Genomic DNA, 24,100 nt, shown 5'->3' on the forward strand with positions numbered 1-24,100 from the left:
TCCAGAAATACAAAAGTCTTTATTGATTATTTTCCGTTAAAAAATAAAAATAAAAGCCCCCTGCTCTGAGGTGGGGGAACCTGTGGGCAAGAAATGTGCAAAGCTCTAGTCGTAAGACACGGGCAGAGGGTGACCTGAGCCGAGGCAGGCCAGAAGGGAATCTCGCTGATGTAGGCAGAGGCATATTCTGTAAACAGGAATAGGGGTTTCAGAGGGTGACCCTTGTCTCCTTGGAGGAAGTTCCAGGTGACCCCAGGCTCTGGGAAGAGGAAGAAGGAAGGCCCTTCTAGCAGGTGGAGCATGATTCCGCCCGCGGGGGGGCGGGGGGGGGGGTGTTTGCTCAACCTGAGATACAGTAAACTGAGGCTGGAAGGCAGAAAGCTGAGTCTAAGGGCCAAGCTGGCCACCCTGGTTCCCTCACTGCTCCTCAGGCCCATCGCCACCCAGAGCCTGTTCATAGGGACAGGGCTTGCGGCAGGGGCCAGCTGGCTCTGCACCCAGGGGCCCTGCCTGTGGTGCTTCCTCCTCTGCGCAGTCCCCCTGACCCTGCTCGCCCTCCACGTCACTCTCATCCGAGTTGTCCTCCTCCAGGTAGCGGTAGCCGCGGACTTTGTGCTGTGGCTTCGGAATGCGCGGCTGCCGCGGGAACAATCCTTGCTGCAACTTGTGTTCCATCCACAGGTATGAGGCTGCTGCTGCTACCAGGGTCACCAGCAACACTGCCAACTTGGCCTGGGAGCAAGGGAAAGGAGAGACACCACACTCCTTCAGGTTTTCCTTCTCCCCCACCTCCTGGCTCTCCCCTTCCCTGCCCCCTCACCCAGGATTTCCAAGGCAGTCTCTGAGGACAAGGCTCAAACCCCACACAGACTTTTAAGTCACCATATCTCAGCAGAGCTCAATTTCACAACCTAAAAGGAGCTAATCCCTTTGTTTCAGAGAAAACATGAAGGTCTGAGAAAGTCTAAAAGCAGGCCTGACTTCCCTGAACCACAGTGAAACTATTCCATTGCCCTAAACACAGTAGCACACAGGCAGGTTTGCATAGGGGCACCAGCCTCTAATCCCATGGCTTGAGAAGTGGGAGCAGGGGGGCTAAGAAGTCAAGGCCTGCTGGGGCTACATTTTGAGACTATGTGTGGGGGATAAAATGTAGCTATAGATACAGATACAGATATCGATATAGATACAGGTATATTGATATTCAGATCCACTGCAGGGAGGGCACAGTAAATCTTTCCAGTGTTTTTTCTTTTTGTCTTCAGTGTTGGGGTGAGCCATGCATGTTTATATGTACCAGGAAGGTGCTCACCCCTGAGCACACCTACTCCTCTCTTCAGACAGTTTGACTGTAACCCACAGCTCAGAAAGAAACACACAAATATTTTTGTATCTGTACTTTGTACTCTGATTCCTTGCTTTTTCAATTCATTTTGCTTTCTTACAAAAAAAAAAAAAAGTTGCAGCTGGGCGTGGTGGCGCACGCCTTTAATCCCAGCACTTGGGAGGCAGAGGCAGGCGGATTTCTGAGTTCAAGGCCAGCCTGGTCTACAAAGTGAGCTCCAGGACAGCCAGGGCTACACAGAGAAACCCTGTCTGGAAAAAACAAAAAACAAAAAACAAACAAACAAAAAAAAGTTGCACAAAGCTGGGCCTGTCAGTAGAGGCCTGTCAGTCGTCTCAGCCTGTCAGTACAGACCTGTCAGTTGTTTCAGCCTGTCAGTACAGGCCTGTCAGTCATCTCAGCCTGTCAGTACAGGCCTGTTATCTCAGCCTGTCAGTACAGGCCTGTCAGTCATCTCAGTCTGTCAGTACAGGCCTGTTATCTCAGCCTGTCAGTACAGGCCTGTCAGTCGTCTCAGCCTGTCAGTACAGGCCTGTCAGTCATCTCAGCCTGTCAGTACAGGCCTGTCATCTCAGCCTGTCAGTACAGGCCTGTCAGTCGTCTCAGCCTGTCAGTACAGGCCTGTCATCTCAGCCTGTCAGTACAGGCCTGTCAGTCGTCTCAGCCTGTCAGTACAGGCCTGTCAGTCATCTCAGCCTGTCAGTACAGGCCTGTCAGTCATCTCAGCCTGTCAGTACAGGCCTGTTATCTCAGCCTGTCAGTACAGGCCTGTCAGTCATCTCAGCCTGTCAGTATAGGCCTGTTATCTCAGCCTGTCAGTACAGGCCTGTCAGTCATCTCAGCCTGTCAGTACAGGCCTGTCATCTCAGCCTGTCAGTACAGACCTGTCAGTCATCTCAGCCTGTCAGTACAGGCCTGTCATCTCAGCCTGTCAGTACAGGCCTGTCAGTCATCTCAGCCTGTCAGTATAGGCCTGTTATCTCAGCCTGTCAGTACAGGCCTGTCAGTCATCTCAGCCTGTCAGTACAGGCCTGTCATCTCAGCCTGTCAGTACAGACCTGTCAGTCATCTCAGCCTGTCAGTACAGGCCTGTTATCTCAGCCTGTCAGTACAGGCCTGTCAGTCATCTCAGCCTGTCAGTACAGGCCTGTCATCTCAGCCTGTCAGTACAGACCTGTCAGTCATCTCAGCCTGTCAGTACAGGCCTGTTATCTCAGCCTGTCAGTACAGGCCTGTCAGTCATCTCAGTCTGTCAGTACAGGCCTGTTATCTCAGCCTGTCAGTACAGGCCTGTCAGTCGTCTCAGCCTGTCAGTACAGGCCTGTCAGTCATCTCAGCCTGTCAGTACAGGCCTGTCATCTCAGCCTGTCAGTACAGGCCTGTCAGTCGTCTCAGCCTGTCAGTACAGGCCTGTCATCTCAGCCTGTCAGTACAGGCCTGTCAGTCGTCTCAGCCTGTCAGTACAGGCCTGTCAGTCATCTCAGCCTGTCAGTACAGGCCTGTCAGTCATCTCAGCCTGTCAGTACAGGCCTGTTATCTCAGCCTGTCAGTACAGGCCTGTCAGTCATCTCAGCCTGTCAGTATAGGCCTGTTATCTCAGCCTGTCAGTACAGGCCTGTCAGTCATCTCAGCCTGTCAGTACAGGCCTGTCATCTCAGCCTGTCAGTACAGACCTGTCAGTCATCTCAGTCTGTCAGTACAGACCTGTCAGTCGTCTCAGCCCACAGAAGGCTGAGGTCAGTCTGGGCTACCTTTGAGATCCTGGCCCAATGATACAGAAAAATGGAACAAAAACATGTGAGAAGGACCTGCTAAAATTACAGGCTTGGGTTAGGAAAAGACTAGGAACCTCAGGTACACTGATAGGTAGCAAGAAAGACCCTGGCTCCCATATCCAGCACAGTCAGTAACAAACCAATACCTGAGCGGTGGTGGTGACCACCTTTAATCCCAGCACTCAGGAGGCAGAGGCAGGGGAATCTCTGTGAGTTCCAAGCCTGCTAGGTCTATACAGGGAGTTCCAGGCCAGCCAGGGATACCGTTTTGTTTAAAAACAAAACAAGCCCAGTATAATGGTGCATGCCTTTAATTCCAGCACTTGGGAGGCAGAGGCAAGTGGATCTCTGTGAGTTTGAGGCCAGCCTGGTCTACAGAGTTCCAGGACAGCCAGAGCTATATTGTCAAAACAAAACAAAACAATGTAAAAACATAGAAGAGCTCATTCCTATAGGAGCTGAAATGGGAGGCCCTGGGTGTCCATAAGTCCAGAAGCTAGTGTGCAGGTGATCCAACCACCCACAGCTCATCTGAGTGTGCCCACAGGACCGAGGCTAGCAGGTAAACAGTAACTGGGGTGCTGGGTTTACCCCATGGACTAAGGGGTCCCTGGTTCAGTGCTTGGCCTTTAGAAAGTACTGCATTTAGGAGGCTATGGAATCCGAGTCTGTTTCCCAGTGAGGCATGGATACCCAAACTCCACCCATCCTCACCTTCATGGGCAAGCTGGAGCCCAGGTACACAACAAAGATGGCCACGGCCTGCCACCAGTGATAGATGGTGAAGATGAAGTCCTGCCTCTCTTTGTCTTCATATAGGATGCCCAGGAGTGCTGCAGGTAAAGGCACAAAGCAGGTAAGGAACCCTGTACCAGTTGCATCTCAGTTCCTGAGCTTGAGCTAGGAAGACCAACAAGAGCTGTGTACCAATCCTCGCCTGGCCCCTACTGGAGACTTCTGTTACTACACTGTCGAGGTGCAAGGACCCTCCGCTGAGTCCTGTCTGCTTTTGACCCGTCACCCAGTGTGCCAAGCACTCAGGTTGCTGTTTCTCTACCTTGCCAGGGGCTCAGAAAATAGAAGGAATAGGCAGGAAATAGAAAGTGGGATATCTGGGAGGCAGAAAGAATTCTGGGATAGAGCCACTCTCAGGAGATCAGCCTGGGAAGATGTGAGCTACAGGACACATACATAGCACCTGAGCACAGGCCACCCCATGGCAGAATGCAGGTTATAATAAATGGGATATTTTACTTATGATCTAAAATATATAGATATTTTAGTTATGATCAGAGTAGAGCCTAGCTATATGGCCAAGGTATTTGTAAATATATTTTGAGTCTGAGTCTTATTTCTGAGAGCATGGAGCTGGGAGGCAGAACCAGAGCCTAACTCCTATACATTTCAGCAACTAACTTTTCACAAGCCACGCCTGGGGGCGGGGGCTGGTTTCCTGGGGGATCACCTCAAGGTGGTAGAGAAACAGCAACTGGAGCTGAGACTCCGGAGCTCAGGACTGCAAAAAGTAAAGGTTCAAAGGTCACATTAAGGGTGATTTCAGGAAAACGACTGAAATCTCCAAAGCTGGCCCAACTTTGAAAAGAGTTACACAGGTTGTCTTCTGGATTAAAAGCTCTGAAGTATGAAGATTGCACAGCCCTGGCTGACCCTTGCTAAGCTTAGTCCAGCTCAGAGCATGAACACGACCATCATGTGACTTGGGGAGGTGGGGGCACTTGAAACAGCATCAGATCATGAGCATCAGTGCCAGTAAAGACAACCTACACAGCTGCACTCACGTGTGCCAGCTGCCTGTCACCGACACAAACCCATCTCACACATGTCCAGGGAGCCCCACGCAGCTGAAGCCTGGCCTACCATAGCTTCTTTTCTCAGGGTCTCACTCCAGCTGCCCAGGTTTGAGCATGGATTCTGAGGCTGAGCAAGCTGGGTTTGGACTGTACCTGGATCCTCGTTACAAACAAAAATCCATCCAGGTATGAAAGCACACCTTAGTTCCAGAATGGGGGAGACTCAAGCAGACTGATCTCTGTGAGTTTGGGGCCAGCCTGGTCTACATAGCAATTTCTAGGCCAAACAAGGATATATACAAAGGCCATGTCAAAAAACAAAAACAAAAAACAAAAAAAGGGAAAAGAAAGAAAGAAGAAGAGAGAAAAAGAAGAGCAAATGAGGTGGCTTAGTGGGTAAAAGGCACCTGTCACCAAGCCTAACCTTCCTGTGTTCAATCCCCAGGACATATGTGGTAGAAAATCGACTTCCACTAACTATCCTCTGGACTCCACGTTCATGCCATGACACCTCACTCCCACATTCATACACATATACATTATAAATAAATAAATAATATTAATTTTTAAGTTTTGGGAGGAAGAGGCAGGCAGATATCTGAGTTTGAGGCTAGCCTGGTCTACAGAACTTGTTCTAAGACAGCCAAGGCTACCCAGAAACTCTGTCTAAAAAAAAAAAAAGCAAGCTGGAGAGATGGCTCAGAAGTTAAGAGCACTGACTACTCTTCCAAAGGTCCTGAGTTCAAATCCCAGCAACCATATGGTGGCTCACAACCATCCGTAATGAGATCTGATGCCCTCTTCTGGTGTGTCTGAAGACAGCTACAGTGTACTTACATATAATAAATAAACAAATCTTTTTAAAGAATTAACTAAAAAGAAAAAAGGAGAATAGGGGGCTGAGGTAATTCCAGCACTCAGGGATCTAAGATAGAATCAAACTTGTTTAAAGTCAGCCTGAGCTACATGGTGAGTCCATGCCAGCCTGGGCTACAGTGTAAGGCTTTATCTCAAAACATATAATTGAAGAAGAAGGAAAAAGGCTGAGCGTGGTGGCATATGACTTTGATTCTAGCACTTGGGAGGTAGAAACATGTGAATCTCTATGAGTTCAAGGACAATCTGGAATCTATATGGTGAATGCCAGACTAGCTGAGGCTACATAGTGAGACCCTGAGAAATAGAAACAGAAAAGAAAGAGTCCAATTCTGCACCTACACCCTGGAGGACCGACAAGCACCTGGCACCCTCTCCCTCCCTGGAGCCTCAAACTCAGGATCTGCTTCCCATGCTCAGAAATTACGCTAACATATCCCTGAGTGCTGGTGTGTGTTTCTATATACTCTCCCCAGGTCTCTTCACTGAGCCCACACCCACCCGTGTATTCACAAGACTTCACATGTATACCCCTCAGTGTGATGCCCACCTGCTTACAACATGGAACTTCTACGTCCTTCAAGAGTATCCATGGGACTTCTCCAACCATCTCTACAGTGTCCACAGAAGTCTTTTCACCCCAGACTAGGCCAAGCAATCTCTACCTGCCTCGACTGTGTCCACAGAACCCACAGGATGCTAACAGTTCTGAACTACCTAGAGATGATCACAGCCTGCCTCTCCCCCACCTCAGGCGTGCCAGTTCCTAAGGCTGTACTCACTGCTAAGTCCGGTCTTGTTGAGGGCACTGCCCACACCCCAGAGGGCAGCCACGAAGTAAAAGATCCAACTGTGCTGGAGGACCCGAGGAGCAGGAGCCCAGAAAAAGAGGCTAAGGGTGAGCAGTAGGTGCAGTCCTGCCCCAGCCACGAGCGGGACGGAGCGAGGCAGCCACAGTCCCAGCAGCCCCAGAACCGAGGAGGCTGAGGCACCCAGGCTGTAAGCTATGAGCAGGTATGCCAGTCGCTCCAGCCCCATGGAGCACACGCCGTAGCCCTAAAGAGGAGAGCACAAGGAGGCCGGTTGGTCCCAAGCCCTTCCCACACCAGACGCTGTTTTAGTTCACACCTGTCCTCTCTGGGTCTCCTGGTATTAACTCCCTCTAAGGCTGGTAGAAAGGGTGAAAGCATCTCCATTCTAACTACAAAAAGTTGAAAAATGACTTGTTCATGGTAAAAGACAATGGGGCGGAGAGAGGGAAGAGAAAGAGGGAGGGGAATAATTCGGGATATACTTGTACATATTTATACATGTATATGCTGTGTATCTGAAATTCAAGTTTAGCCAGACATCTTGTCTGTTCTTACCAGGGCGAAACCAGTGCAGGCAAAGAGCACCTCAAAGCCACTGTAGATAAAGAAGGGCACCAGATGGCGTAAGCGAAAGTCACGCACGTGTTTGAAGGGCAGCTGGAAGATGTTGCCCCAGCCCACACTGCGCAGGTCGATCTCTTCCGTGGGCCGGTAAGCGGCTCCACACAGGCCCAGCACCTGCAGAAAGCAGAAGTGAAGGGACTATAACAGGCATCCCGCCCTAGACACACCCACAGCTCTCAACTCGAGACTCCGCCCCGGACACGCCCACACTTCTACTCTGGACAGTAACCCTATGCCAGGAGTGGTGGCCTAGCAGAAGCAGAGGCAAGAGGATTTCGGTGAGTTCTAGGTCATCCTGGTCTACATAGAGAGTTCCAGGACAGCCAGGACTACAAAGAAAGACCCTACCTCAAAAAAAAAAAAAAAAAAAAAAAAACAGAAAAATGAGCTGCAGTCCCGAGGCACCGCCCCAATACACCTACAAGTCTCAGTTTAAATTGTGGCGTACCGCAGGGCTTTAACCCAAGGCTCCGCCCCAGACACGTCCAGAGGCCTTCCTCTTGGCACACCCGTAACCCCGCCTAAAGTCTCTCCTCCCAGCTCCGGTCCCTAAGAGTTTTAGCTCTGCCTCCCAGGACTGCCCTCAATCCTGAGACACACTTGCCATCCCCGTGAGACCCGTTCCTTCTTTGTCTGTTTCCTATAGCCTTGGAGATCCCAACTCAACCTTAGTGTACAGGCGTCCGCCCTGCAACCAGAACTCAGTCCTGATTCTTAGGCTGCTAGCCTGAAACTCCGACCTGCCCACGCACAAGAGCTTACAGGGAAAGAACCCCTTGGTCCCACCACCTCCTCACCACCAACCCAAGCCTCACCAACAGCATGGCCAAGAAGGCCACCGCCATGAGCACGCTCTCTACAACAATAAGGTTTTTGCTGCGCGGCAGCGTCCGAAGGACCGTCTTGTTGAAGCCATTCAGAATGCCTTGGCTCTTAGTACCTGGGAAAAGTGGGTGGAGACACTGCTAGACTATACTGCAGCCAGGCCACAGTGAAGGTGGGGTGTAAGGGCAGGTAAAAATTCTTCCAGCAATCTCCTTTGGGGTGGCAGTTTGTGAACGGGGCACCACCCACTTCCCACCTCCATGCATGCAGCCCTGAAAGCTGAAGGGGCGGACCTAGTGTCTGCTGGGTGACTGAGTGTGAACAGGGAAGCAAGCTTCCGAGGTCCCACCCCTCCCCTGGACTGACCGCAGCTTTGCACGTTGAACAGTGTGTGGTTCAGGTCATACAGGTAGTTGTTGAGGAAGTAAATCATTGGCAGCTGGGCACACGCGAAGCTCAACTGTGGGTGGGAGGGTAGCTGGGGGTCAGAGCTCAGGAGGAGAACCAGACGGGAAGTGAGATCTAGAGAGGAGTTTGGACATGGCCTCTGGTGGTGGGGAGCAGAAGCTCTCCCACCTTCTGGGGACAGCCCAGAGTAGTAATGGGGTGCCCATGGCAGGAGAACTTCCTCCTGAGCATTGTGGATAGGGAAGAGGTCTCTCTCCATCACTAGAGGTAAGAGAGCAAAGTTAGGCTCAGGAAGGCTGAGAAGACAGTGGACTAGCCTGTAATATATGGACTTTGGACTATCCTCCTCTTCCCTCCTCCCCCGGGGTTTCCTGTAGCACTTACGTGGAAGAAGCTATAGAAGATGGCCTGGAAAACCAGGAGATAGGGCGCGTGGGAGCCTCGTGGTGGGCGCTGCTGAGGTCCCTGCTCATCTTGCTCCTTGTAGTGGGAGTATTCATAGTACTTCTGGGACATCCTGGAGTACAGAGAGTGAGGGCTTTCCCCAGCCTGCCCTCTGCCACACTTCTTCCTACAACTACAACTACAGGCTAGCCAACTTCACAGGGGAAACCGAGGCCCAGCAGAGTAAAAGGTTTGCCTAAAGTCCCTTAGCTAAAGTTAGCAAAGAAGTAAATATTCGGCCAGTTCTCCAGCCTCTGCTTCACTGCCACCAGGCTTACCTGGTAATATAGTTGCCCATGGAGGCCCACAGAGGCACAATGGCCATGCCGAGAGCTACAGCAGAGGGCACCAGCGTGTAGTAGCGTTCCCAGTAGTTGGTAGAGACAAAGAGGGCATAGATGCCCACAGCCAAGAACATCATCCACTTGGTACCAAAAAACCTGTTCAGAGGGAGGGACATTAGTACCACAGGTCTAGGGATTTTTGTGGCCTGAAACCATCAGGGCCTTGGGTCCCAGTTCCTAAGGCCATGGGAGGTCAGAGCCACAGGCTTCTCACAGTCACTGTTAGGATATAAGATAAGAGGGCAGGCCCGGAAAGATCACTCACTCAGTGAGATGCTTGCTGAACACACAATCTCCTGCGTTGCATCCCCAAGGCAGGTGCACTGCATGCATTTGTAATCCCAGCACTGGGGAAATGCTGATAGGCAGATACTGGGGTTCACTAGTCAGCCAGCCTAGCCTAAGGGACCACAAGCCTGGAGTTCCAGTGAGGGGCCCCGCCTCAAAGAAACAAAATACGATGGACCTCTGGCCTCCACATATACCAACACACACACACAGTGTAATTTAAAAAATAAGGTAGGGGCTGGAGAGAGGGCTCAGTGGTTAAGAATGCTAGAGCACTGGCTGTTCTTCCAAAGGACTCAGTTCTGATTCCCAGCGCCCATATGATGGCTCACAACTGGATTGAACTGCCCTTTCAAGGGATCAAACACCTCTTCCTGCCTCCAGGGGCACCAAGCATACACAGGTATAGGCAGACAAAACACTCATACACATAAAAATAGAGATAAGATAAAAAAAATAAATCTTTACCAAAATAATGTTGGAAGATCAAGAAAGACACTTGGTGCTGACCTCTGGCCTCCACATGTCTGCACAGGCATGCACACACATACACACGTTTATCACACTCCAACATTTTGTTAATCCTTTTTTATTTTCTACTTTAAGACAGAGTCTTATTCTATAGCCTTAGCTGGCCTGGAGCTTGGTGTGTAGACCAGACTGAACTCCTAGTTATCCACCTGCCTTATTTTTCATTGCTGGGATAATTGCTGCTAGCACACCTGGCTGAGTATTTTATAATCCTTAAGAAAAGACAAGAGCCAGGTGTGGTGGCGCACGCCTTTAGTTCCAGCACTCGGGAGGCAGAGGCAGGCAGATTTCTGAGTTCAAGACCAGCCTGGTCTACAAAGTGAGTTCCAGGACAGCCAGGGCTATACAAAGAAACCCTGTCTCGAAAAAAAAAAAAGGAAGAAAGAAAGAAAGAAAGAAGAAAAGACAAGGCCCTAAAGCTCAAAGCACACATCACATTCCACACAATAATGGTGGGAGACTTCAACACCCCACTCTCAGCAATTGACAGATCATGGAAATATAAACTAAACAGAGACACAGTGAAACTAACACAAGTTATGAACCAAATGGATCTAACAGATATTTATAGAACATTTCACCCTAAAGCAAAAGAATATACCATCTTCTTAGCACTTCAGGGTACCTTCTCCAAAATTGACCATATAACTGGTCACAAAACAAGCCTCAACAGACACAAGAAGACTGAAATAATTCCATGCTCTCTATCAGGTCACCACGGACTAAGGCTGGTCTTCAATACCAACAAAAACAACGGAAAGCACACATACACATGGAAGCTGAACAACACTCTACTCAATGATAACTTGGTCAAGGAAGAAAGAAAGAAAGAAATTAAAGGCTTTTTTTTTTTAAAGAATTTAATGAAAATTAAGACACATTATACCAAAACTTATGGGACACAATAAAAGCAATGGTAAGAGAAAAACTCATAGCTCTAAGTGCCCCCCAAAAGAAACTGAAGAGAGCTTACACTAACAACTTGACAGCACACCTGAAAGCTCTAGAACAAAAAGAAGCAAATATGCCCAAGAGGAGTAGATGGCAGGAAATAATCAAACTCAGGGCTGAAATCAACCAAATAGAAACAAAAAGAACTATACAAAGAATCAACAAAACCAGGAGCTGGTTCTTTGAGAAAATCAACAAGATAGATAAACCCTTAGCCAGACTAACCAGAGGGCACAGAGACAGTATCCAAATTAATAAAATCAGAAATGAAAAGGGAGACATATAAAATATATCTTAAAAGAATTATTCTGGGGACTGGTGAGATGGCTCAGTGGGTAAGAGCACCCGACTGCTCTTCCGAAGGTCCAGAGTTCAAATCCCAGCAACCACATGGTGGCTCACAACCATCCGTAACAGGATCTGGCGCCCTCTTCTGGAGTGTCTGAAGACAGCTACAGTGTACTTACATATAATAAATAAATAAATCTTTAAAAAAAAAGAATTATTCTATTTGTTGAATATTAACAGTTGAAGATATTAAGGTCGCGTTCTACAAACATCATGGAAATATTGATAAGTTTTCTCACTGTGCGTGAAATTAGTGATTTCTTAATATCTAACTTCAAAGAGTTTTTGCTATTTTAAAATTTTAAAAATATATTTACTGATAAAATCATTTCTCTCCTAGAAACACTGATAATCTTTTTCTAAGCAAACTGATTGTTAGGCAATATACACAGATATAATAATGCATTTTAAATACTCTCTCACTATCTCAGGTGGTATCATACAAGGGCTTTTAAATATATTTCCTTTTTTTTTAGGATTTATTCATTATTTGTGTAAGTACACTGTAGCTGTCTTCAGACACACCAGAAAAGGGCATCAGATCTCATTACAGATGGTTATGAGCCACCATGCGGTTGCTGGAATTTGAACTCGGGACTTTTGGAAGTGTAGTCAGTGATCTTAACTGCTGAGCCATCTCTCCAGCCCCTAAATATATATCTTTTTCTTTTCTTTTCTTTTCTTTTCTTTTTTTTTTTTTTCTTTTTTTTTTTTTTTTTTTGGTTTTTCGAGACAGGGTTTCTCCGTGTAGCCCTGGCTGTCCTGGAACTCACTCTGTAGACCAGGCTGGCCTCGAACTCAGAAATCCGCCAGCCTCTACCTCCCAAGTGTTGGGATTAAAGGCGTGTGCCACCACCACCACCCGGCGACTTTCAGCTAAATCTTAAACCTACAGGCTACGCCCTTCAACTTTGTGAGGAAAGATTGTTTCATGACTAAAGTAAGAGCAGCTACCCTGGCTGTGTGATGGAACAAAATAAGACTTTACTCTTATCATTAGAGGTGGTCAATTTTAAGAGGTATAAAGCCAGCCAGCGTGGTAACAGCCGGCAGTCCCAGCACTCAGGAGGCTGAACTAGAAGAATCCTGAGGGTCAGCTGGGGCTCCTGGGTGAGAGCCTGCGTGCAGGTTAGTTAATGGTCAATTTGACACACAAACTGGAGTCACTTGGGAAGAGTGAATCTCTGCTGAGTCAATGCCCCTAACATATTAGCCTGTAAGGAAGCAAGCCTATGGCGAATTTTCTAGATTGCTTCTGGATGTAGAGGGGGGGACCACTTAGGTGGTGCCACCTCTAGGGTGGTAGACCTGGGTTCTATACGAAAGCAGGCTGAGCAAGCCATGGGGAGCAAGCCAGTAAGTAGCATTCCTCCATGGCTTCTGCATCCACTCCTGCCTCCAAGTTCCTACCTGGTTGAGTTCCTGCCCTGACTTCCCTGGATGATGGACTACAAGCTATCATGTGAAATAAACCCTTCCTTCCCAATCTACCCATTTCAGGAGTCTCATCAGGCTGTGGAGGATTTCTGCAATGGCCCGCATGTGCATATGCACCCTAGAGCTCCAGCCTGACCAACCTGAGCCTCTGCAGCTAAGTCCTTTTCTGTGAGACCTTTTCTTTCAACATAGTCATGGCTCACTGGGCTGAGAACCTGAGCTGTGCTGGGGGTTTCAAGGCTGTAGCCCAGGAAGTCACAGTTTGTCTGGTAGGATGCCAGAGTCCCCACGAAACCAAATGTGCAGGTGGGGGGGGGTGCGGGGGGGATCTCTTGGTTCCTCCTCTATAGCTGGGATTTCCCCTTTTCCTTCTCACTCTCCCAAACAAGCAAGGCCTCTCTGCAGTTCGCCTCAGTCCAAAATAGGAGGGCAGCAGATGGCCTTATGATTCAACAGTCTCTGCACCCCACAAAGTCGGGGGGGGGGTGGAAACAGAAGCTTGGCACCTGATGAGCACAGGTGTGTAGAGCAGGGCAGCGATAGGCGTCACGTTGATACCCATCAGCATCTTGCTATCGATGTCCGGCAGCCCCATGTTGCCATACTTCACCTCTCTGTAGGTCTCATCATAGTGCAGGATCAGTTGCATCTGCAGGAGGCCTGGGACAGGGAGCATCATAGAGAGCTCTAATCAGTCTGGCTCAGAACAACTAAACAAGCTCACCACAAGGCTGGCAGGGCGCCGAGTCACCTAAGCGACCCTTTCCTATATTCATCAGGACCAGGATAAGAACAAGACTCCCGTTCCCAGCCACCCGCACCTAGTCTCTGGCTGGGTTATGGGCACACTGGCTTGTGGCACACCCCGCCTCCCAGTCCCAAGTGCACGCCACAGCAACAGCAGATCTGACCCGGGAAGTGAAAGGGGAAGGAGGCCAGCTAGCCGCAAGGTTTCTCTTTCCAAGCTCGGGAGTGGAGGGGGAGGGGAAGCAGACCGCCAGCAGGATTCGTGTGTCCTCCCTACCCAGGTAGACGCCGTAAGTAAGGGTGCCACCCGTGCTGGCCGCCAGCACGTTCTTGACCACTCCGAGGCGCTTGCGGCGGTAGTAGCGGCGCTCTTCCTCCTCCTCATTGTAGTTGGGGTACGCACCCACGAGTTCGTCCAACTGCGGGCCGATCACTAATCACATGTTGGCTCCCGGGTCGGACTCCAGACCCTATCCCGGCTTCCAGGAGCTCAGGTTTCCCATCCAGGGTCCTAGTCCCCATCCCAGGGCCCCCGCACCCCACTCGGGGTGTCAGTCCACAATTCTGGATCCCTGTCCCCCAGACCCAGAGACCTAGTCTCTTCTCTAAATCCCTGCTCCCCACTCCGGGTTCCAGTTTTCCACTCAGAGCCCCATCCCCTATTCCAGAGTGTGTTCCTACTCTGAGACCCTGGTCCCCAGTCTGGAGCCCCGCCCCTCATCCTAGGACACAGGGGGCCTCCCATCCCAGGGACTTTCCCTCCCGGGTGCCCCGCGGGGCAGTCGGTCCGGTGTCCCATTGTGTTTCCCTGCCCTGCTCACGGGAGCCTCTGGCCCATCAGGAACTCCGAGCCGGTCTTCATCCCCTTGAGGACCCGCGGCCCCGGCCACAGGGTAGAGCGGAGGCTCCACCTCCATGACCAGATCCAGATCAAGGGCTTGCAGTTCTGGGCACCAGCAGCTGGTTGGGACTTCCTTCATCAGAGACCGCCCTGTCTAGAAGGCCCCACCCCGTGGGCCGCCTCCTCCTAGTATATCCATGGTGTGTGTGTGTGTGTGTGTGTGTGTGTGTGTGTGTATGTGTGTGTGGTATGTGTGTGTGGTATATATGTGGTGCATGTGTGTGCATGCGTGTGTGATTTTTGTGTTTGTTTATGTGTGTGTGGTGTATGTGTATGTGTGTGCAGTCTGTAGTGTGATGTGTGTGTGTGGTTTTTATGTTCTGTGGTTTGTGTGTGGTGTGTAATGTATGGTGTATATAGTATGTGTATGTGATGTGTGTGGTGTATGTGTATGTGTGTAGTGTGGTTTGTGTGTGTATGTGTGTTGTGTGCTTGTTTTATGTGTGTGTACAGTGTGTATGTATGGTGTATGTAGTATGTGTGTGGTATACGTGTATGTGTGCAGTCTGTAATGTGTGGTTAGTGTGTGTATGTGGTATGGTTTGTCTGTGTGGCATGTCTGTATGGTGTATGTGTATATGTTTGTGGTTTGTATGTAGCTTCTGTATGTGTGGTGTGTGTAGGTGTAGTGTGTGGTTATGTATGATGTATGTGTTATAAATAGTGTGTGGTATGTAGTATGGTGTAGTGTGTGTACTGTGTAGCATGTTGTAGTATATAGAGTATATGTGATATAGATGTGGTATATGTGTGTGTGTGTGTGTAATGTGTGGAGTATATGTGGTATGGATGTGGGGTGTGTGTGTGTAATGTGTGAAGTATATGTGGTATGGATGTGGTGTGTGTGTGTGTGTGTGTGTGTGTGTGTGTGTGTGTGTGTGTGTGCTATTGCAAGTGTATGCATCTTGGAACCCAGCCCGAGGGAAAATGCTTGTTCCAGTCTCAGGTCAGCCATTACATGACTTTGTGACTAAAGAAGCCAATTTTGCCAGGCATGGTGGTGCATGCCTTTAGTCCAAGCACTTGGGAGGCAAAGGCAGGCGGATTTCTGAGTTCGAGGCCAGCCTGGTCTACAGAGTGAGTTCCAGGACAGCCAGGGCTACACAGAGAAACCCTGTCTCGAAAAACCAAAAAGAAGAAGGAGGAGGAGGAGGAGAAGAAGCAGCAGCCAATTCCACTTCTCCATCCCCAGTTTACTCATGCATACAATAGCGTGTGCCCTCCTGTAGAGTATCAGTAAGTACATAAATGTGAAAATGAACAGGTGAGTGGATGAAGGACGAGGTGACAAGGAAGGGTCACTGGGGAGTCTAGGGGCTGAGGTGTGGGGACAAGTTAAATTTGCAGAGGTTCCGGACTTTTGTCTGGCAGGACTGTCTCCAGAAGACAGAGGGCACTGCTGTGGTGAAGCAGAAGGTGGGCTCTTGCGGCTCTATGAAGGGAGCAAAGGCAGCATGTAGCACAGTTGGTCGGGTGCTTCCTGTCATGGGCAGAGTCCTGGGGTGATCCTGGGGTGGTCATGGCTGTGCACACCTGTAAGTCCAACATACAAGAAGTGGAGAAAAGAGACCCGGTATTCAAAGAGTCATCTTGCTACATCTCAAGTTTGAAATTTGAAGTGAATACATGAGATACTGTCTTAAAAATAAAAGTAAAAGAACAGAGAGAGGGTGTTGCCATCATCTGGGGCATGGAAGACACAGGACAGGAGGGATACAGTGGACACTAGGAAGCTCTGAAGCTGTGTGGCTGCAGAGTGGACACCAGTGTTTACAGTCTCATGTGGTGGCTGTGGTGAGCCTGTGGCTGAGTGATCATAGTGTTGGGAATGGCAGTAGACTTTGAGACCCTGAGAGGATGCAATCCTATAGGATAAAGGGGGCAGGTGAGGCGTAATGAGAAGAGAGCAGCTGGCATGGGGGGGGTACCACAGTGAGTGGGCTCAGTGGGCACTGAGTGGAAAGGGCAGGGTGGTATGTGTGTGTGGGTATGTGTGAGTGTGTGTGGGTGTGTGTGAGTGTGTGTGAGATGTGTCTGTGTGTGTGTGTGTGTGCGTGTGTGTGATGTATCTGTGTGTGTGATGTACCTATGTGTGTGTGTGATGTGCCTGTATGTGTGATATGTCTATGTGTGTGGTGTGCCTCTGTGTGTGTGTAATGTGTCTGGGTGTGTGAGATGTTTCTATGTGTGTGTGGTGTGTGTGTGATGTGTCTATGAGTGTGTATGATATGTCTCTGTGTGTGATGTGTCTATGTGTGTGTGCGCACTTGATATGTAGTGTATGTGGTACATATTTATGTATGATGTATGTGTGTGTGTGATGTATGTATGTATGTGTGATATGTGTATTGTGTATATGTATGTATATGTATGTATATGTATGTTTATTTTACATGTAGCATTTGTGGCATGTATGGTATATGTGTATAGTGCATGTATGTGCATGTTGTATAGTATGTTTGTGTGTGTGATATGTGTGGTTTGCGATATGTGAATGCTCTGAAAGAGGCTGAGAGGAAGCACCCAAAAGAAGCCCCACCCCCTCAGGAATGCACCCTTCAATCACATTGGCTCAGGTCTCTGTGTACCAGAGCAGAGGCCAGAATCATGTCCCTAATGTCTGTGCCCTTTTCCCAGTCAGCCACTGATTTAAGAACAGAAATTGGGGCCAAAAACATGGCTCAACTAGTAGAAAACATGGCTCAACTAGTAGAAATGCTTTCTGTTTAATTTGACTACCCGAGTTCAACCCTAGAGCACCGCATAGTGGAAGAAGAGAACGATTTCTGTGGGTTGTCTTCTGACCTCCATAGCATGAGGTGGCATTTGTACACACATGTACATACATACACTTAGGTGGACTGTAAAAAATGTGTCAGATGAGGGAGGTCACCTGGGTAGACATCTACTATGATTTGCAGAACAGAGAACTTGACAAGGCTTCTATCTCTGCCACCTCTAGTTAGACCATGACAATTTGAGGTGACGGCATTTCCCAATGCCTTCTCTACAATAATATTTCATGCTTTGGTGTTTTTTTATTGGCTTGGTTTAGTTTTTCGAGGCAGGGTTTCTCTGTGTAGCTCTGGCTGTCCTAGAACTCACTCTGTAGACCAGGCTGGCATTGAACTCACAGAGATCCACCTGCCTCTGCCTCCCAAGTGTGGTGATCAAAGGCGTGCGCCACCAACACCCTGCTACATGTCATGTTTTTAAATTCTTAGGACAGTAATCAGTATCCGTCACAGGAAGAAAAGCGGAAATGGTCCGTGGCAGCTCATACCTGTGAGCCCAGACGCCCATCCTGGGGAACTGTTCTAGCTTCTTTCCTCTGTGATCACACAGTTGAGAGAAGAAAGGGGTTTATTCAGCTTATAATTCCAGGTCCTATCCATCACTGAGTGAAAAAAAAAAGGCAGGATGGAGACAGGAACTAGAGGGCAAGGTTTCTCATGGCACCTTCTGACCAAGGGAACCACTTCACAGCTAAAGAAACACAGCTAAAGAGACCATGGGGGGTTGTTGAGGTTGGTCTGTCGCTATGCGCCACAATGCTAAATTCTATACTGAAGGTCTAGGTCCACAGTGAATTCTCACAGTTACCAGCTTTTGTTGTGCAAATCTTGTTCCTTAAGTTAAAACTTCTGGTTAAATTAAGCCATAAAAATGGCTACAGCCACTGTCCTGGACACCATTGGCGAGCAGCAGCCATGGCCCTGCACTTCCCCATGGCCAGGGGCTTCAACAAGGCCCACACGCCAGCCAACTAAGGTCCAGATGGATCCGTGGGAGCCTCACCAAGCACACCAAGCTCTTGCGTGACATGATCCAGGAAGTGTGCGGATTCGCACCCTACATACAAGCAGCACCAAGTCATGGAGTTGCCCAAGATGTCCAAGGACAAGTGTGCGCGTGCATTCAAGTTCATCTAGAAGAGGGTGGGCACACACATCTGCGCCAAGGGGAAGCGAGAGGAACTGAGCAATGTGATGGCAACTGTGAGGAAGGTGGCAGCCAGGAAGGACTGATGAACCAAGTCTCCCCCAATGATTGATCTAGTACCAAAGAGGAAAAAAAAAGAAAGAAAAGGAGAGAAAATGGCTGCAGCCAACTACTGGAGGGATTTGAACCAGGTGGGCCTTTTTTTTTTTTTTTGGTTTTTCGAGACAGGGTTTCTCTATATAGCCCTGGCTGGCCTGGAACTCACTTTGTAGACCAGGCTGGCCTCGAACTCAGAAATCCGCCTGCCTCTACCTCCTGAGTGCTGGGATTAAAGGCATGCGCCACCACGCCCGGCTTTAGGCGGGCTTTTGAGTTACCTGGCTGAGAAAGAGAGGAAGAGGAGGAAAGAGAAGGCAGCAAGTAACTGGGGTACACCACTGAGGAGGTAGGCAGGCCAGCAGTAGAAAAGTAAATTAGGGGTGACCCTCCCCCCAGTAATTGTCAAAGACAGATAAAATAACTATAGTCTGGGTCTCGTTTATTTGTAAACTAGTTGGGGATTAGCTCCAACTGCGTGTACTACAGAGGATGCTGCTCCCTGCTCTCTGCTCCCAGGCCCACGCTCGGCTGGCTTTCTTACACAGCCTAGGATTGCCTGCCCAGGGTATGGTGTCCCCCACAATGAGCTGGCCCTCCTATACCAATTAACAACCCAGGTCATCCTCCACAGACAGGGCCACAGGCTAGTAGTATCATTTCTTCAGCTGATGCTCTCCTCTTAAGTGCTGTATCTTGCTGACAATGATGTGCCTGAATCCCAGGGAATACCACCTCAAATCCCTTGTCCTAGAAATTTGGAATTCCCATGGCCTTATCTGAGGCTGTTCCTGAGTTGAGACAAATTTAACCCCTGAACTTTAAGAAAAGTCCCCGACAGCCCCCTGATATGAAGGAGACTCTTTGAATCCTTTAACACCCCTCTTGCTTACTAGAATCTCTTGCCAGATGAGCCCCTTATTGCTGTGTGGCCTCAGACCAGTGGCTGACCCTCTCTGGGCCTAGTTTCTGGCTGAGCACTCCAAGCCCAGCTCCAGCTCAGCCCGACATGACAGCGCCGCTCTGCCTGTGCATCTGTCTGGCTCAGTTCCAGACAGTAACACAGCAGAGCTGTCACATGCTGATCCACGTGACAAGCGGCGGCTGGGGGCTCCATCCCACACAGAAGACAAGGCTCTCAGTGGCCCCTCAGCTCTACACCTTACCCCAGCTAGCTGAATCCTGCGGGTCTGCCAGCAGGTCGTGGGTCTCCAGGCCTCTCTTGTCCTCCCAGGTAGGCTGGGGAGTGGGGTGAGGCGGTGAAGAGCATCTCCCAGGTGCAAGGTCGGCACAGAGGCCCTGGCCAGCAACCTCCCGGCTGGCCCAGGGCACCTGCGGGAAAAGACACTGAACATGGCCCAGGGCAGAGATACGAAGGATGTTTCTCTCTCCATCACACACACATGTAATCCAATCGCCAGCCTGTCTGCCCCAGCAGCTGCTCAGAGTCATCCCCCTTTGTGCTGGCTCCCACAGGTGTCCCTGGAGTAGAGCCAGGCACAGCTCTGCACCTGCAGAGAAGCGGGACCCCAGGGGCCACCTCAGCAACACAGGGTGGCAGGCAGAGGGGATGTCTTTGGGGAGAGACATCCCCAGCTCTATAGTCATAAGTTACCACGGACATCCTACGTGGCCAAACCCTGTCCCTTCACAGATCCCGTTTTCTCATTGTAAAATGTGAGGTTTGGAGGTGACAAATCTGTGAGTGGGCTTCAGCTGGAGGTAGATCGAGGGTCACAGGCAGGCAGAGGCCGGGGCTTCAGCTGGCAGAGCCTGGTCCTTAGACCATATTTTTGGACTCTGGGTCTGGCCTTTCCTTTTAACAGATGGAGAGTAGCCAAGGCTAGGCGGGGTGTACAGTCTTTCTTGATATTCCAGGCCTCTTTGTTCCCCCCTTCACATTGAAGTTCCTAGGCTACAAATGCTCCTACCTCAGCCCTCCCTTCCTCCCCATCCGCTATCCCCAATCAATGCTCAGAACTGCTGTGCAACTCTAAGCTGGGTGCCTTTCTCTGGGCCCTGCCTCCTTTTCTGCGGTCTGAGAGAATATCTCTAAACCTCTATGAGATAGACGTTGTGGTAAAATCCCAGCTAACAGCTTCCACCTGGCCTGGAGCCAAGGTCAGGCACTAGGCCAGGGCGCCCCGCCCCAGGGGCAGGCATTGTTGGACCTTGCATAAGGGCAGAGTGCCAGACAGAGCCGGACAGCCAGGAAGCAGTGCAGCTTGGCGAAGCCGCAGGTACCGTATCCCGGGAAGATGGGAGTAGAACTGTTAGTGATCTCTTCCAGCTCCTCTGGGGTGCCAGGCTTCCTGTCTTGTCTGGCAACTGGCGGTTTCACACACAGGCAGCCTGTGTCTTCCAGGCCCTATGTGCCTGAAGCTTGAGGAGAAAAAGGGAAGGAAGAGACTGAGGGGGAGGGCTGAGAGGCTTGGGTAGCCCTTGAATCTGCACTGGATTCCCCAGCCCTTCCCTTCCTGGGGGACTCAACATCCTGTGAGGGGGATGAAGGACATGGCTGCCACTGGAGAGAACATGGCCCCTGACCCTGAAGTCCATTCAAGCACTAGCTGTTTCCAAGGCGCTACTACCAGGCAGGCCTGGCTAGTTGGAGAGGCTCCGAGGATCATAGGAAAAACTCTTCCTCAACAATACACTTAGTCAGAGTGAAAGAGAGGCAACCCCGCCCCCACGCAGTGCCGAGGGGGAGGGATCTTGTGGTTCTGAGGACTTCGTATTCTGGGCAGCTTATCTATAGGGAGAGTGGGTGGGCTCTGTCCCCAGGCCCGAGAGTGTCTTGTTCTCAGTTCCCCCAGGGACCCATAGATAGGAGAAGCTGCTGCCCAGAGCATTGGCAACTTCCTGGAACCCAGGGCCAACGCTACACATAGGCTAGAGATTAAAGCAGGAGTCCCTTAGGTTTTAGGACCTGGGGGTCTTTGAGCCTGACCATGTGACCCACCTCTGGCAGTTCCAATGGAGGTCTCCACTCCCTGAGGCCACAACTTTACTGTCCCTCCTGCATCTAGGATTGATGCGCTTGCCTGCCCTGAGCCCACACTGGATTGAGGTCTCCTGGAGGTCTCCTCTCCCAGTTCATCTGCCACTCACTGACTAAGTGGCCATCATGACTAAGTGCTTCTGGGGGCTGTGCCTGAACCAAGCCTTTCTTTTTTTCTTTCTTTCTTTCTTTTTTTTTTTTTTTAAAGATTTATATATTATTATATCTAAGTACACTGTAGCTGTCTTCAGACACACCAGAAGAGGGCATCAGATCTCATTACGGATGGTTGTGAGCCACCATGTGGTTGCTAGGAATTGAACTCAGGACCCCTGAAAGAGCAGTCAGTGCTCTTAACTGCTGAGCCATCTCTCCAGCCCAAGACCAAGCCTTTCTAAACCTTTGCCTTTGAGTTTCCCCAGCAGCAAGCATGACAAGAGCTAGCAAGAACTTACCCATGGTAACCAATGAAAAAAGAGAGCCAAAGAGCCCGAGACCTGCCTGAGGCCCTTCAGCCCAGTGCATGATCTTGCTGGGACTTGTGCCCAGGTCACTGAGCCCCTGACTATGGAGGCCTGAGGTGTAGTTAAAGAAACTGAGGCAGGAAGGGTGGGGGAGTGGGCAGAGCTTTCCTTTGTAGGAACTCTGTCGGTAGGAGAGCAGGCATGAGCGAGTAGGAGGGGAAGCCCATCAGCTGGACCCTTCCAAGAGCACAGGGCAGGGCACTTGCATGGCAGCTAAGCCCCAGGTGTCGGAGTGTGGGCTTCAGTGCTCACTTGTTCCCCATTTTCCCCAGTTTTCCGGCTCACCCTGCAGCCCTGGGCATCCACAGCAAATGCCTGTGCTGGTCCAGCCTACCATAAGCAGCCCCTGTTTGATGAGGCAAAGTCTCATGTAGCCCAGGCTTGCCTCAAGCTCTCTATGTCCCCAACGGTAACCCTGGACTCTGACATTTCTGTCTCTGCTTCCCAAAGAATCAAATTCTATCCTTCATGCATACTAGACAAGCCAAGTGAGCTACATCGCCAGCCCCTATTTAGAAGTTATTTTTATTTTTTGTATGTTTTTATGAAACATTTGTTTATAGCTAAGCAGTGGCGGCACATGCCTTTAATCCTAGGACTCAGGAGGCAGAGGCTGGTGGCCCCCTGAGGTCAAGGCCAGCCTGGTCTACAGAGCAAGTTCTAGGACAGCCAGGACCACATAGAGAAACTCTGCCTCAAAATCCCCAAAACTAAGCAAACAACAAACTAACAAACAAAACGTTTGTTTCTGATGTGGGGTGGTGCATGCCACAGCATGTATGTAGGAGTCAGAGAAACAACTTTGTGGGGTTGACGCTCTCCTTCTACCTTTATGTGAATTCTAGAAAGCAACTTTAAATTTTGGGGGGCAGGTAGGGGTTATTTTTGTTTTAAAAGATTTATTTATTTTATGTATGAGTGTTCTATCTGCATGTATGCCTGCATGCTAGAAGAGGGCATCAGATCCCAGTATAGATAGTTGTGAGCCACCATGTGGTTGCTTGGAATTGAACTCAGGACCTCTAGAAAGAGCAGCCAGTGCTCATAAGCACTGAGCCATCTTTCCAGCCCTTCTTCTTGTTGTTGTTGTTGTTGTAACTAGGGTTTCATATAGCTTTGGTTCATAGGGAATTTTCTAGAACTCATAGTAACCCTCTTGCCTCTGCCTCTCTACAGCTGGGGTTACAGGCATGGCTCATCATGTCAGGCTGATTACTGCTTTTAGGGGGATTCTCCAGGCCCATGGTCCTACTTAGACCCCAGGGAAACACAAATGACATAGAAACTCCCCATCCCAGCCTCAGGAAGACCCCGGGCTCACCAGCTCTGCATCTAAGCAGCTGAGCCAAGGGCTTGTATGGAGCAGCATGGTGTGGATCAGGAGGAATGACAGGATTGAGGGATAGAGACCCGAGGGAGCTGCTCTTCACGCTCTTTGGGCTCAGTGTGTCTGGACCTGGACTGAGGTGTTTCCAGTGTGTGAAGGAGCAGGATGTACTCAGGCTAGCTCCTGTCTTCCCTGTGCTCTGGTCTTTGTTTCCTTCAGTGGGGTGAACAACAGTCCTCCTGCTGTTGTTGGGTTTAAAGGAGTCAGGACAGACATCACTACTGACTGAGCCAGGGTGAGATATCCCCAGGGAACTGGGGAGAGGATACAGCCCAGTAGAGTTACACAGGAATCCCCAGTGGGTATGTCCATTATGGCTTCCTAGTTCTCCTGTGCTGTCTTAGTCTAAGCTTCCTGACCCCGGTGACAGATGGCCTTGGTTCCTCTGCTTACTGAGGTCCAGCTTGGCTCTCTGGCCTCTGGTGGACACACCCTTAGACCACAGTGACCAACCTCCAGGGGGCATCATGTGCCAGGCAGGCAGCCCTGAAGGAGAGGTGTGTGTCCTGCTGCCATGGTGAGCTGGCATTAGTGTTGCTAGGAGCACTTCTAGAATGTTCTGCACAGACTTCACACACAGAACTCCATGCCACAGTGTTTGGTAGCATGCCTTACATTTTTGTGGGCTCTGAAGAGATTCCAGTGAGCAGGGAGTGACTGTTGGGAGTGTCATTTTTCTTTTT

At 49.9% G+C, this 24,100-nt stretch overlaps 2 protein-coding genes and 1 long non-coding RNA gene across 8 annotated transcripts in view; 1 reads left to right on the forward strand and 2 right to left on the reverse strand.

Annotated features, from left to right (window-relative positions):
- Positions 1–14,545, reverse strand: Unc93b1 (unc-93B1 regulator of TLR signaling). 2 transcript variants are annotated; one of them, XM_021151764.2, is made up of 11 exons: positions 14,388–14,545; positions 13,844–13,985; positions 13,326–13,479; positions 9,199–9,360; positions 8,861–8,993; positions 8,435–8,528; positions 8,059–8,183; positions 7,175–7,357; positions 6,590–6,863; positions 3,835–3,953; positions 1–732 (listed from the first exon to the last, which is right to left on the reverse strand). In XM_021151764.2, the coding sequence occupies exons 1-11, from the start codon at positions 14,481–14,483 to the stop codon at positions 418–420; spliced, it is 1,797 nt and encodes a 598-aa protein (XP_021007423.2). In that variant the 5' UTR covers positions 14,484–14,545; the 3' UTR covers positions 1–417. The 2 variants fall into 2 exon arrangements, with proteins under 2 accessions (XP_021007423.2, XP_021007425.2); XM_021151766.2 differs by lacking the exons at positions 1–732; positions 6,590–6,863 and having other exon boundaries at positions 3,837–3,953.
- Positions 13,743–24,100, forward strand: part of Aldh3b1 (aldehyde dehydrogenase 3 family member B1) — a 23,223-nt gene continuing 12,865 nt past the window's right edge. Inside the window, exon 1 of one of the 5 annotated variants that reach the window (XM_021151768.3) lies at positions 13,743–13,856. The gene's annotated coding sequence lies outside the window, so the exon portion shown is untranslated. Of the gene's footprint in view, positions 13,857–17,637; positions 18,601–19,603; positions 19,740–20,535; positions 20,746–24,100 lie in introns of those variants that run through there. The other 4 variants (XM_021151769.3, XM_085834168.1, XM_029472730.2 and 1 more) reach the window with 4 other exon arrangements.
- LOC147000205 (uncharacterized) lies at positions 15,647–19,942 on the reverse strand. Its single transcript, XR_015046208.1, has 3 exons — positions 19,672–19,942; positions 17,751–17,864; positions 15,647–16,000 (listed from the first exon to the last, which is right to left on the reverse strand). It is a non-coding gene; the product is annotated as an uncharacterized LOC147000205 (long non-coding RNA).

The sequence above is a fragment of the Mus caroli genome, unplaced genomic scaffold (genome assembly GCF_978045245.1).
Source record: "Mus caroli unplaced genomic scaffold, Mus_caroli_1 scaffold_20, whole genome shotgun sequence".
NCBI lineage: Eukaryota > Metazoa > Chordata > Mammalia > Rodentia > Muridae > Mus > Mus caroli.

Bases quoted from the DNA above. Each gene is read 5' to 3' on its own strand.
- Unc93b1 (XM_021151764.2), bottom strand. From the start codon at position 14,483: ATGGAGGTGGAGCCTCCGCTCTACCCTGTGGCCGGGGCCGCGGGTCCT. The intron at 8,529-8,860 runs GTAAGTGCTACA...TCCCACCCACAG, and splicing joins TCTTCTATAGCTTCTTCCAC to TTGAGCTTCGCGTGTGCCCA. The intron at 733-3,834 runs GTGAGGATGGGT...CCTTGCTCCCAG, and splicing joins GCTCCAGCTTGCCCATGAAG to GCCAAGTTGGCAGTGTTGCT.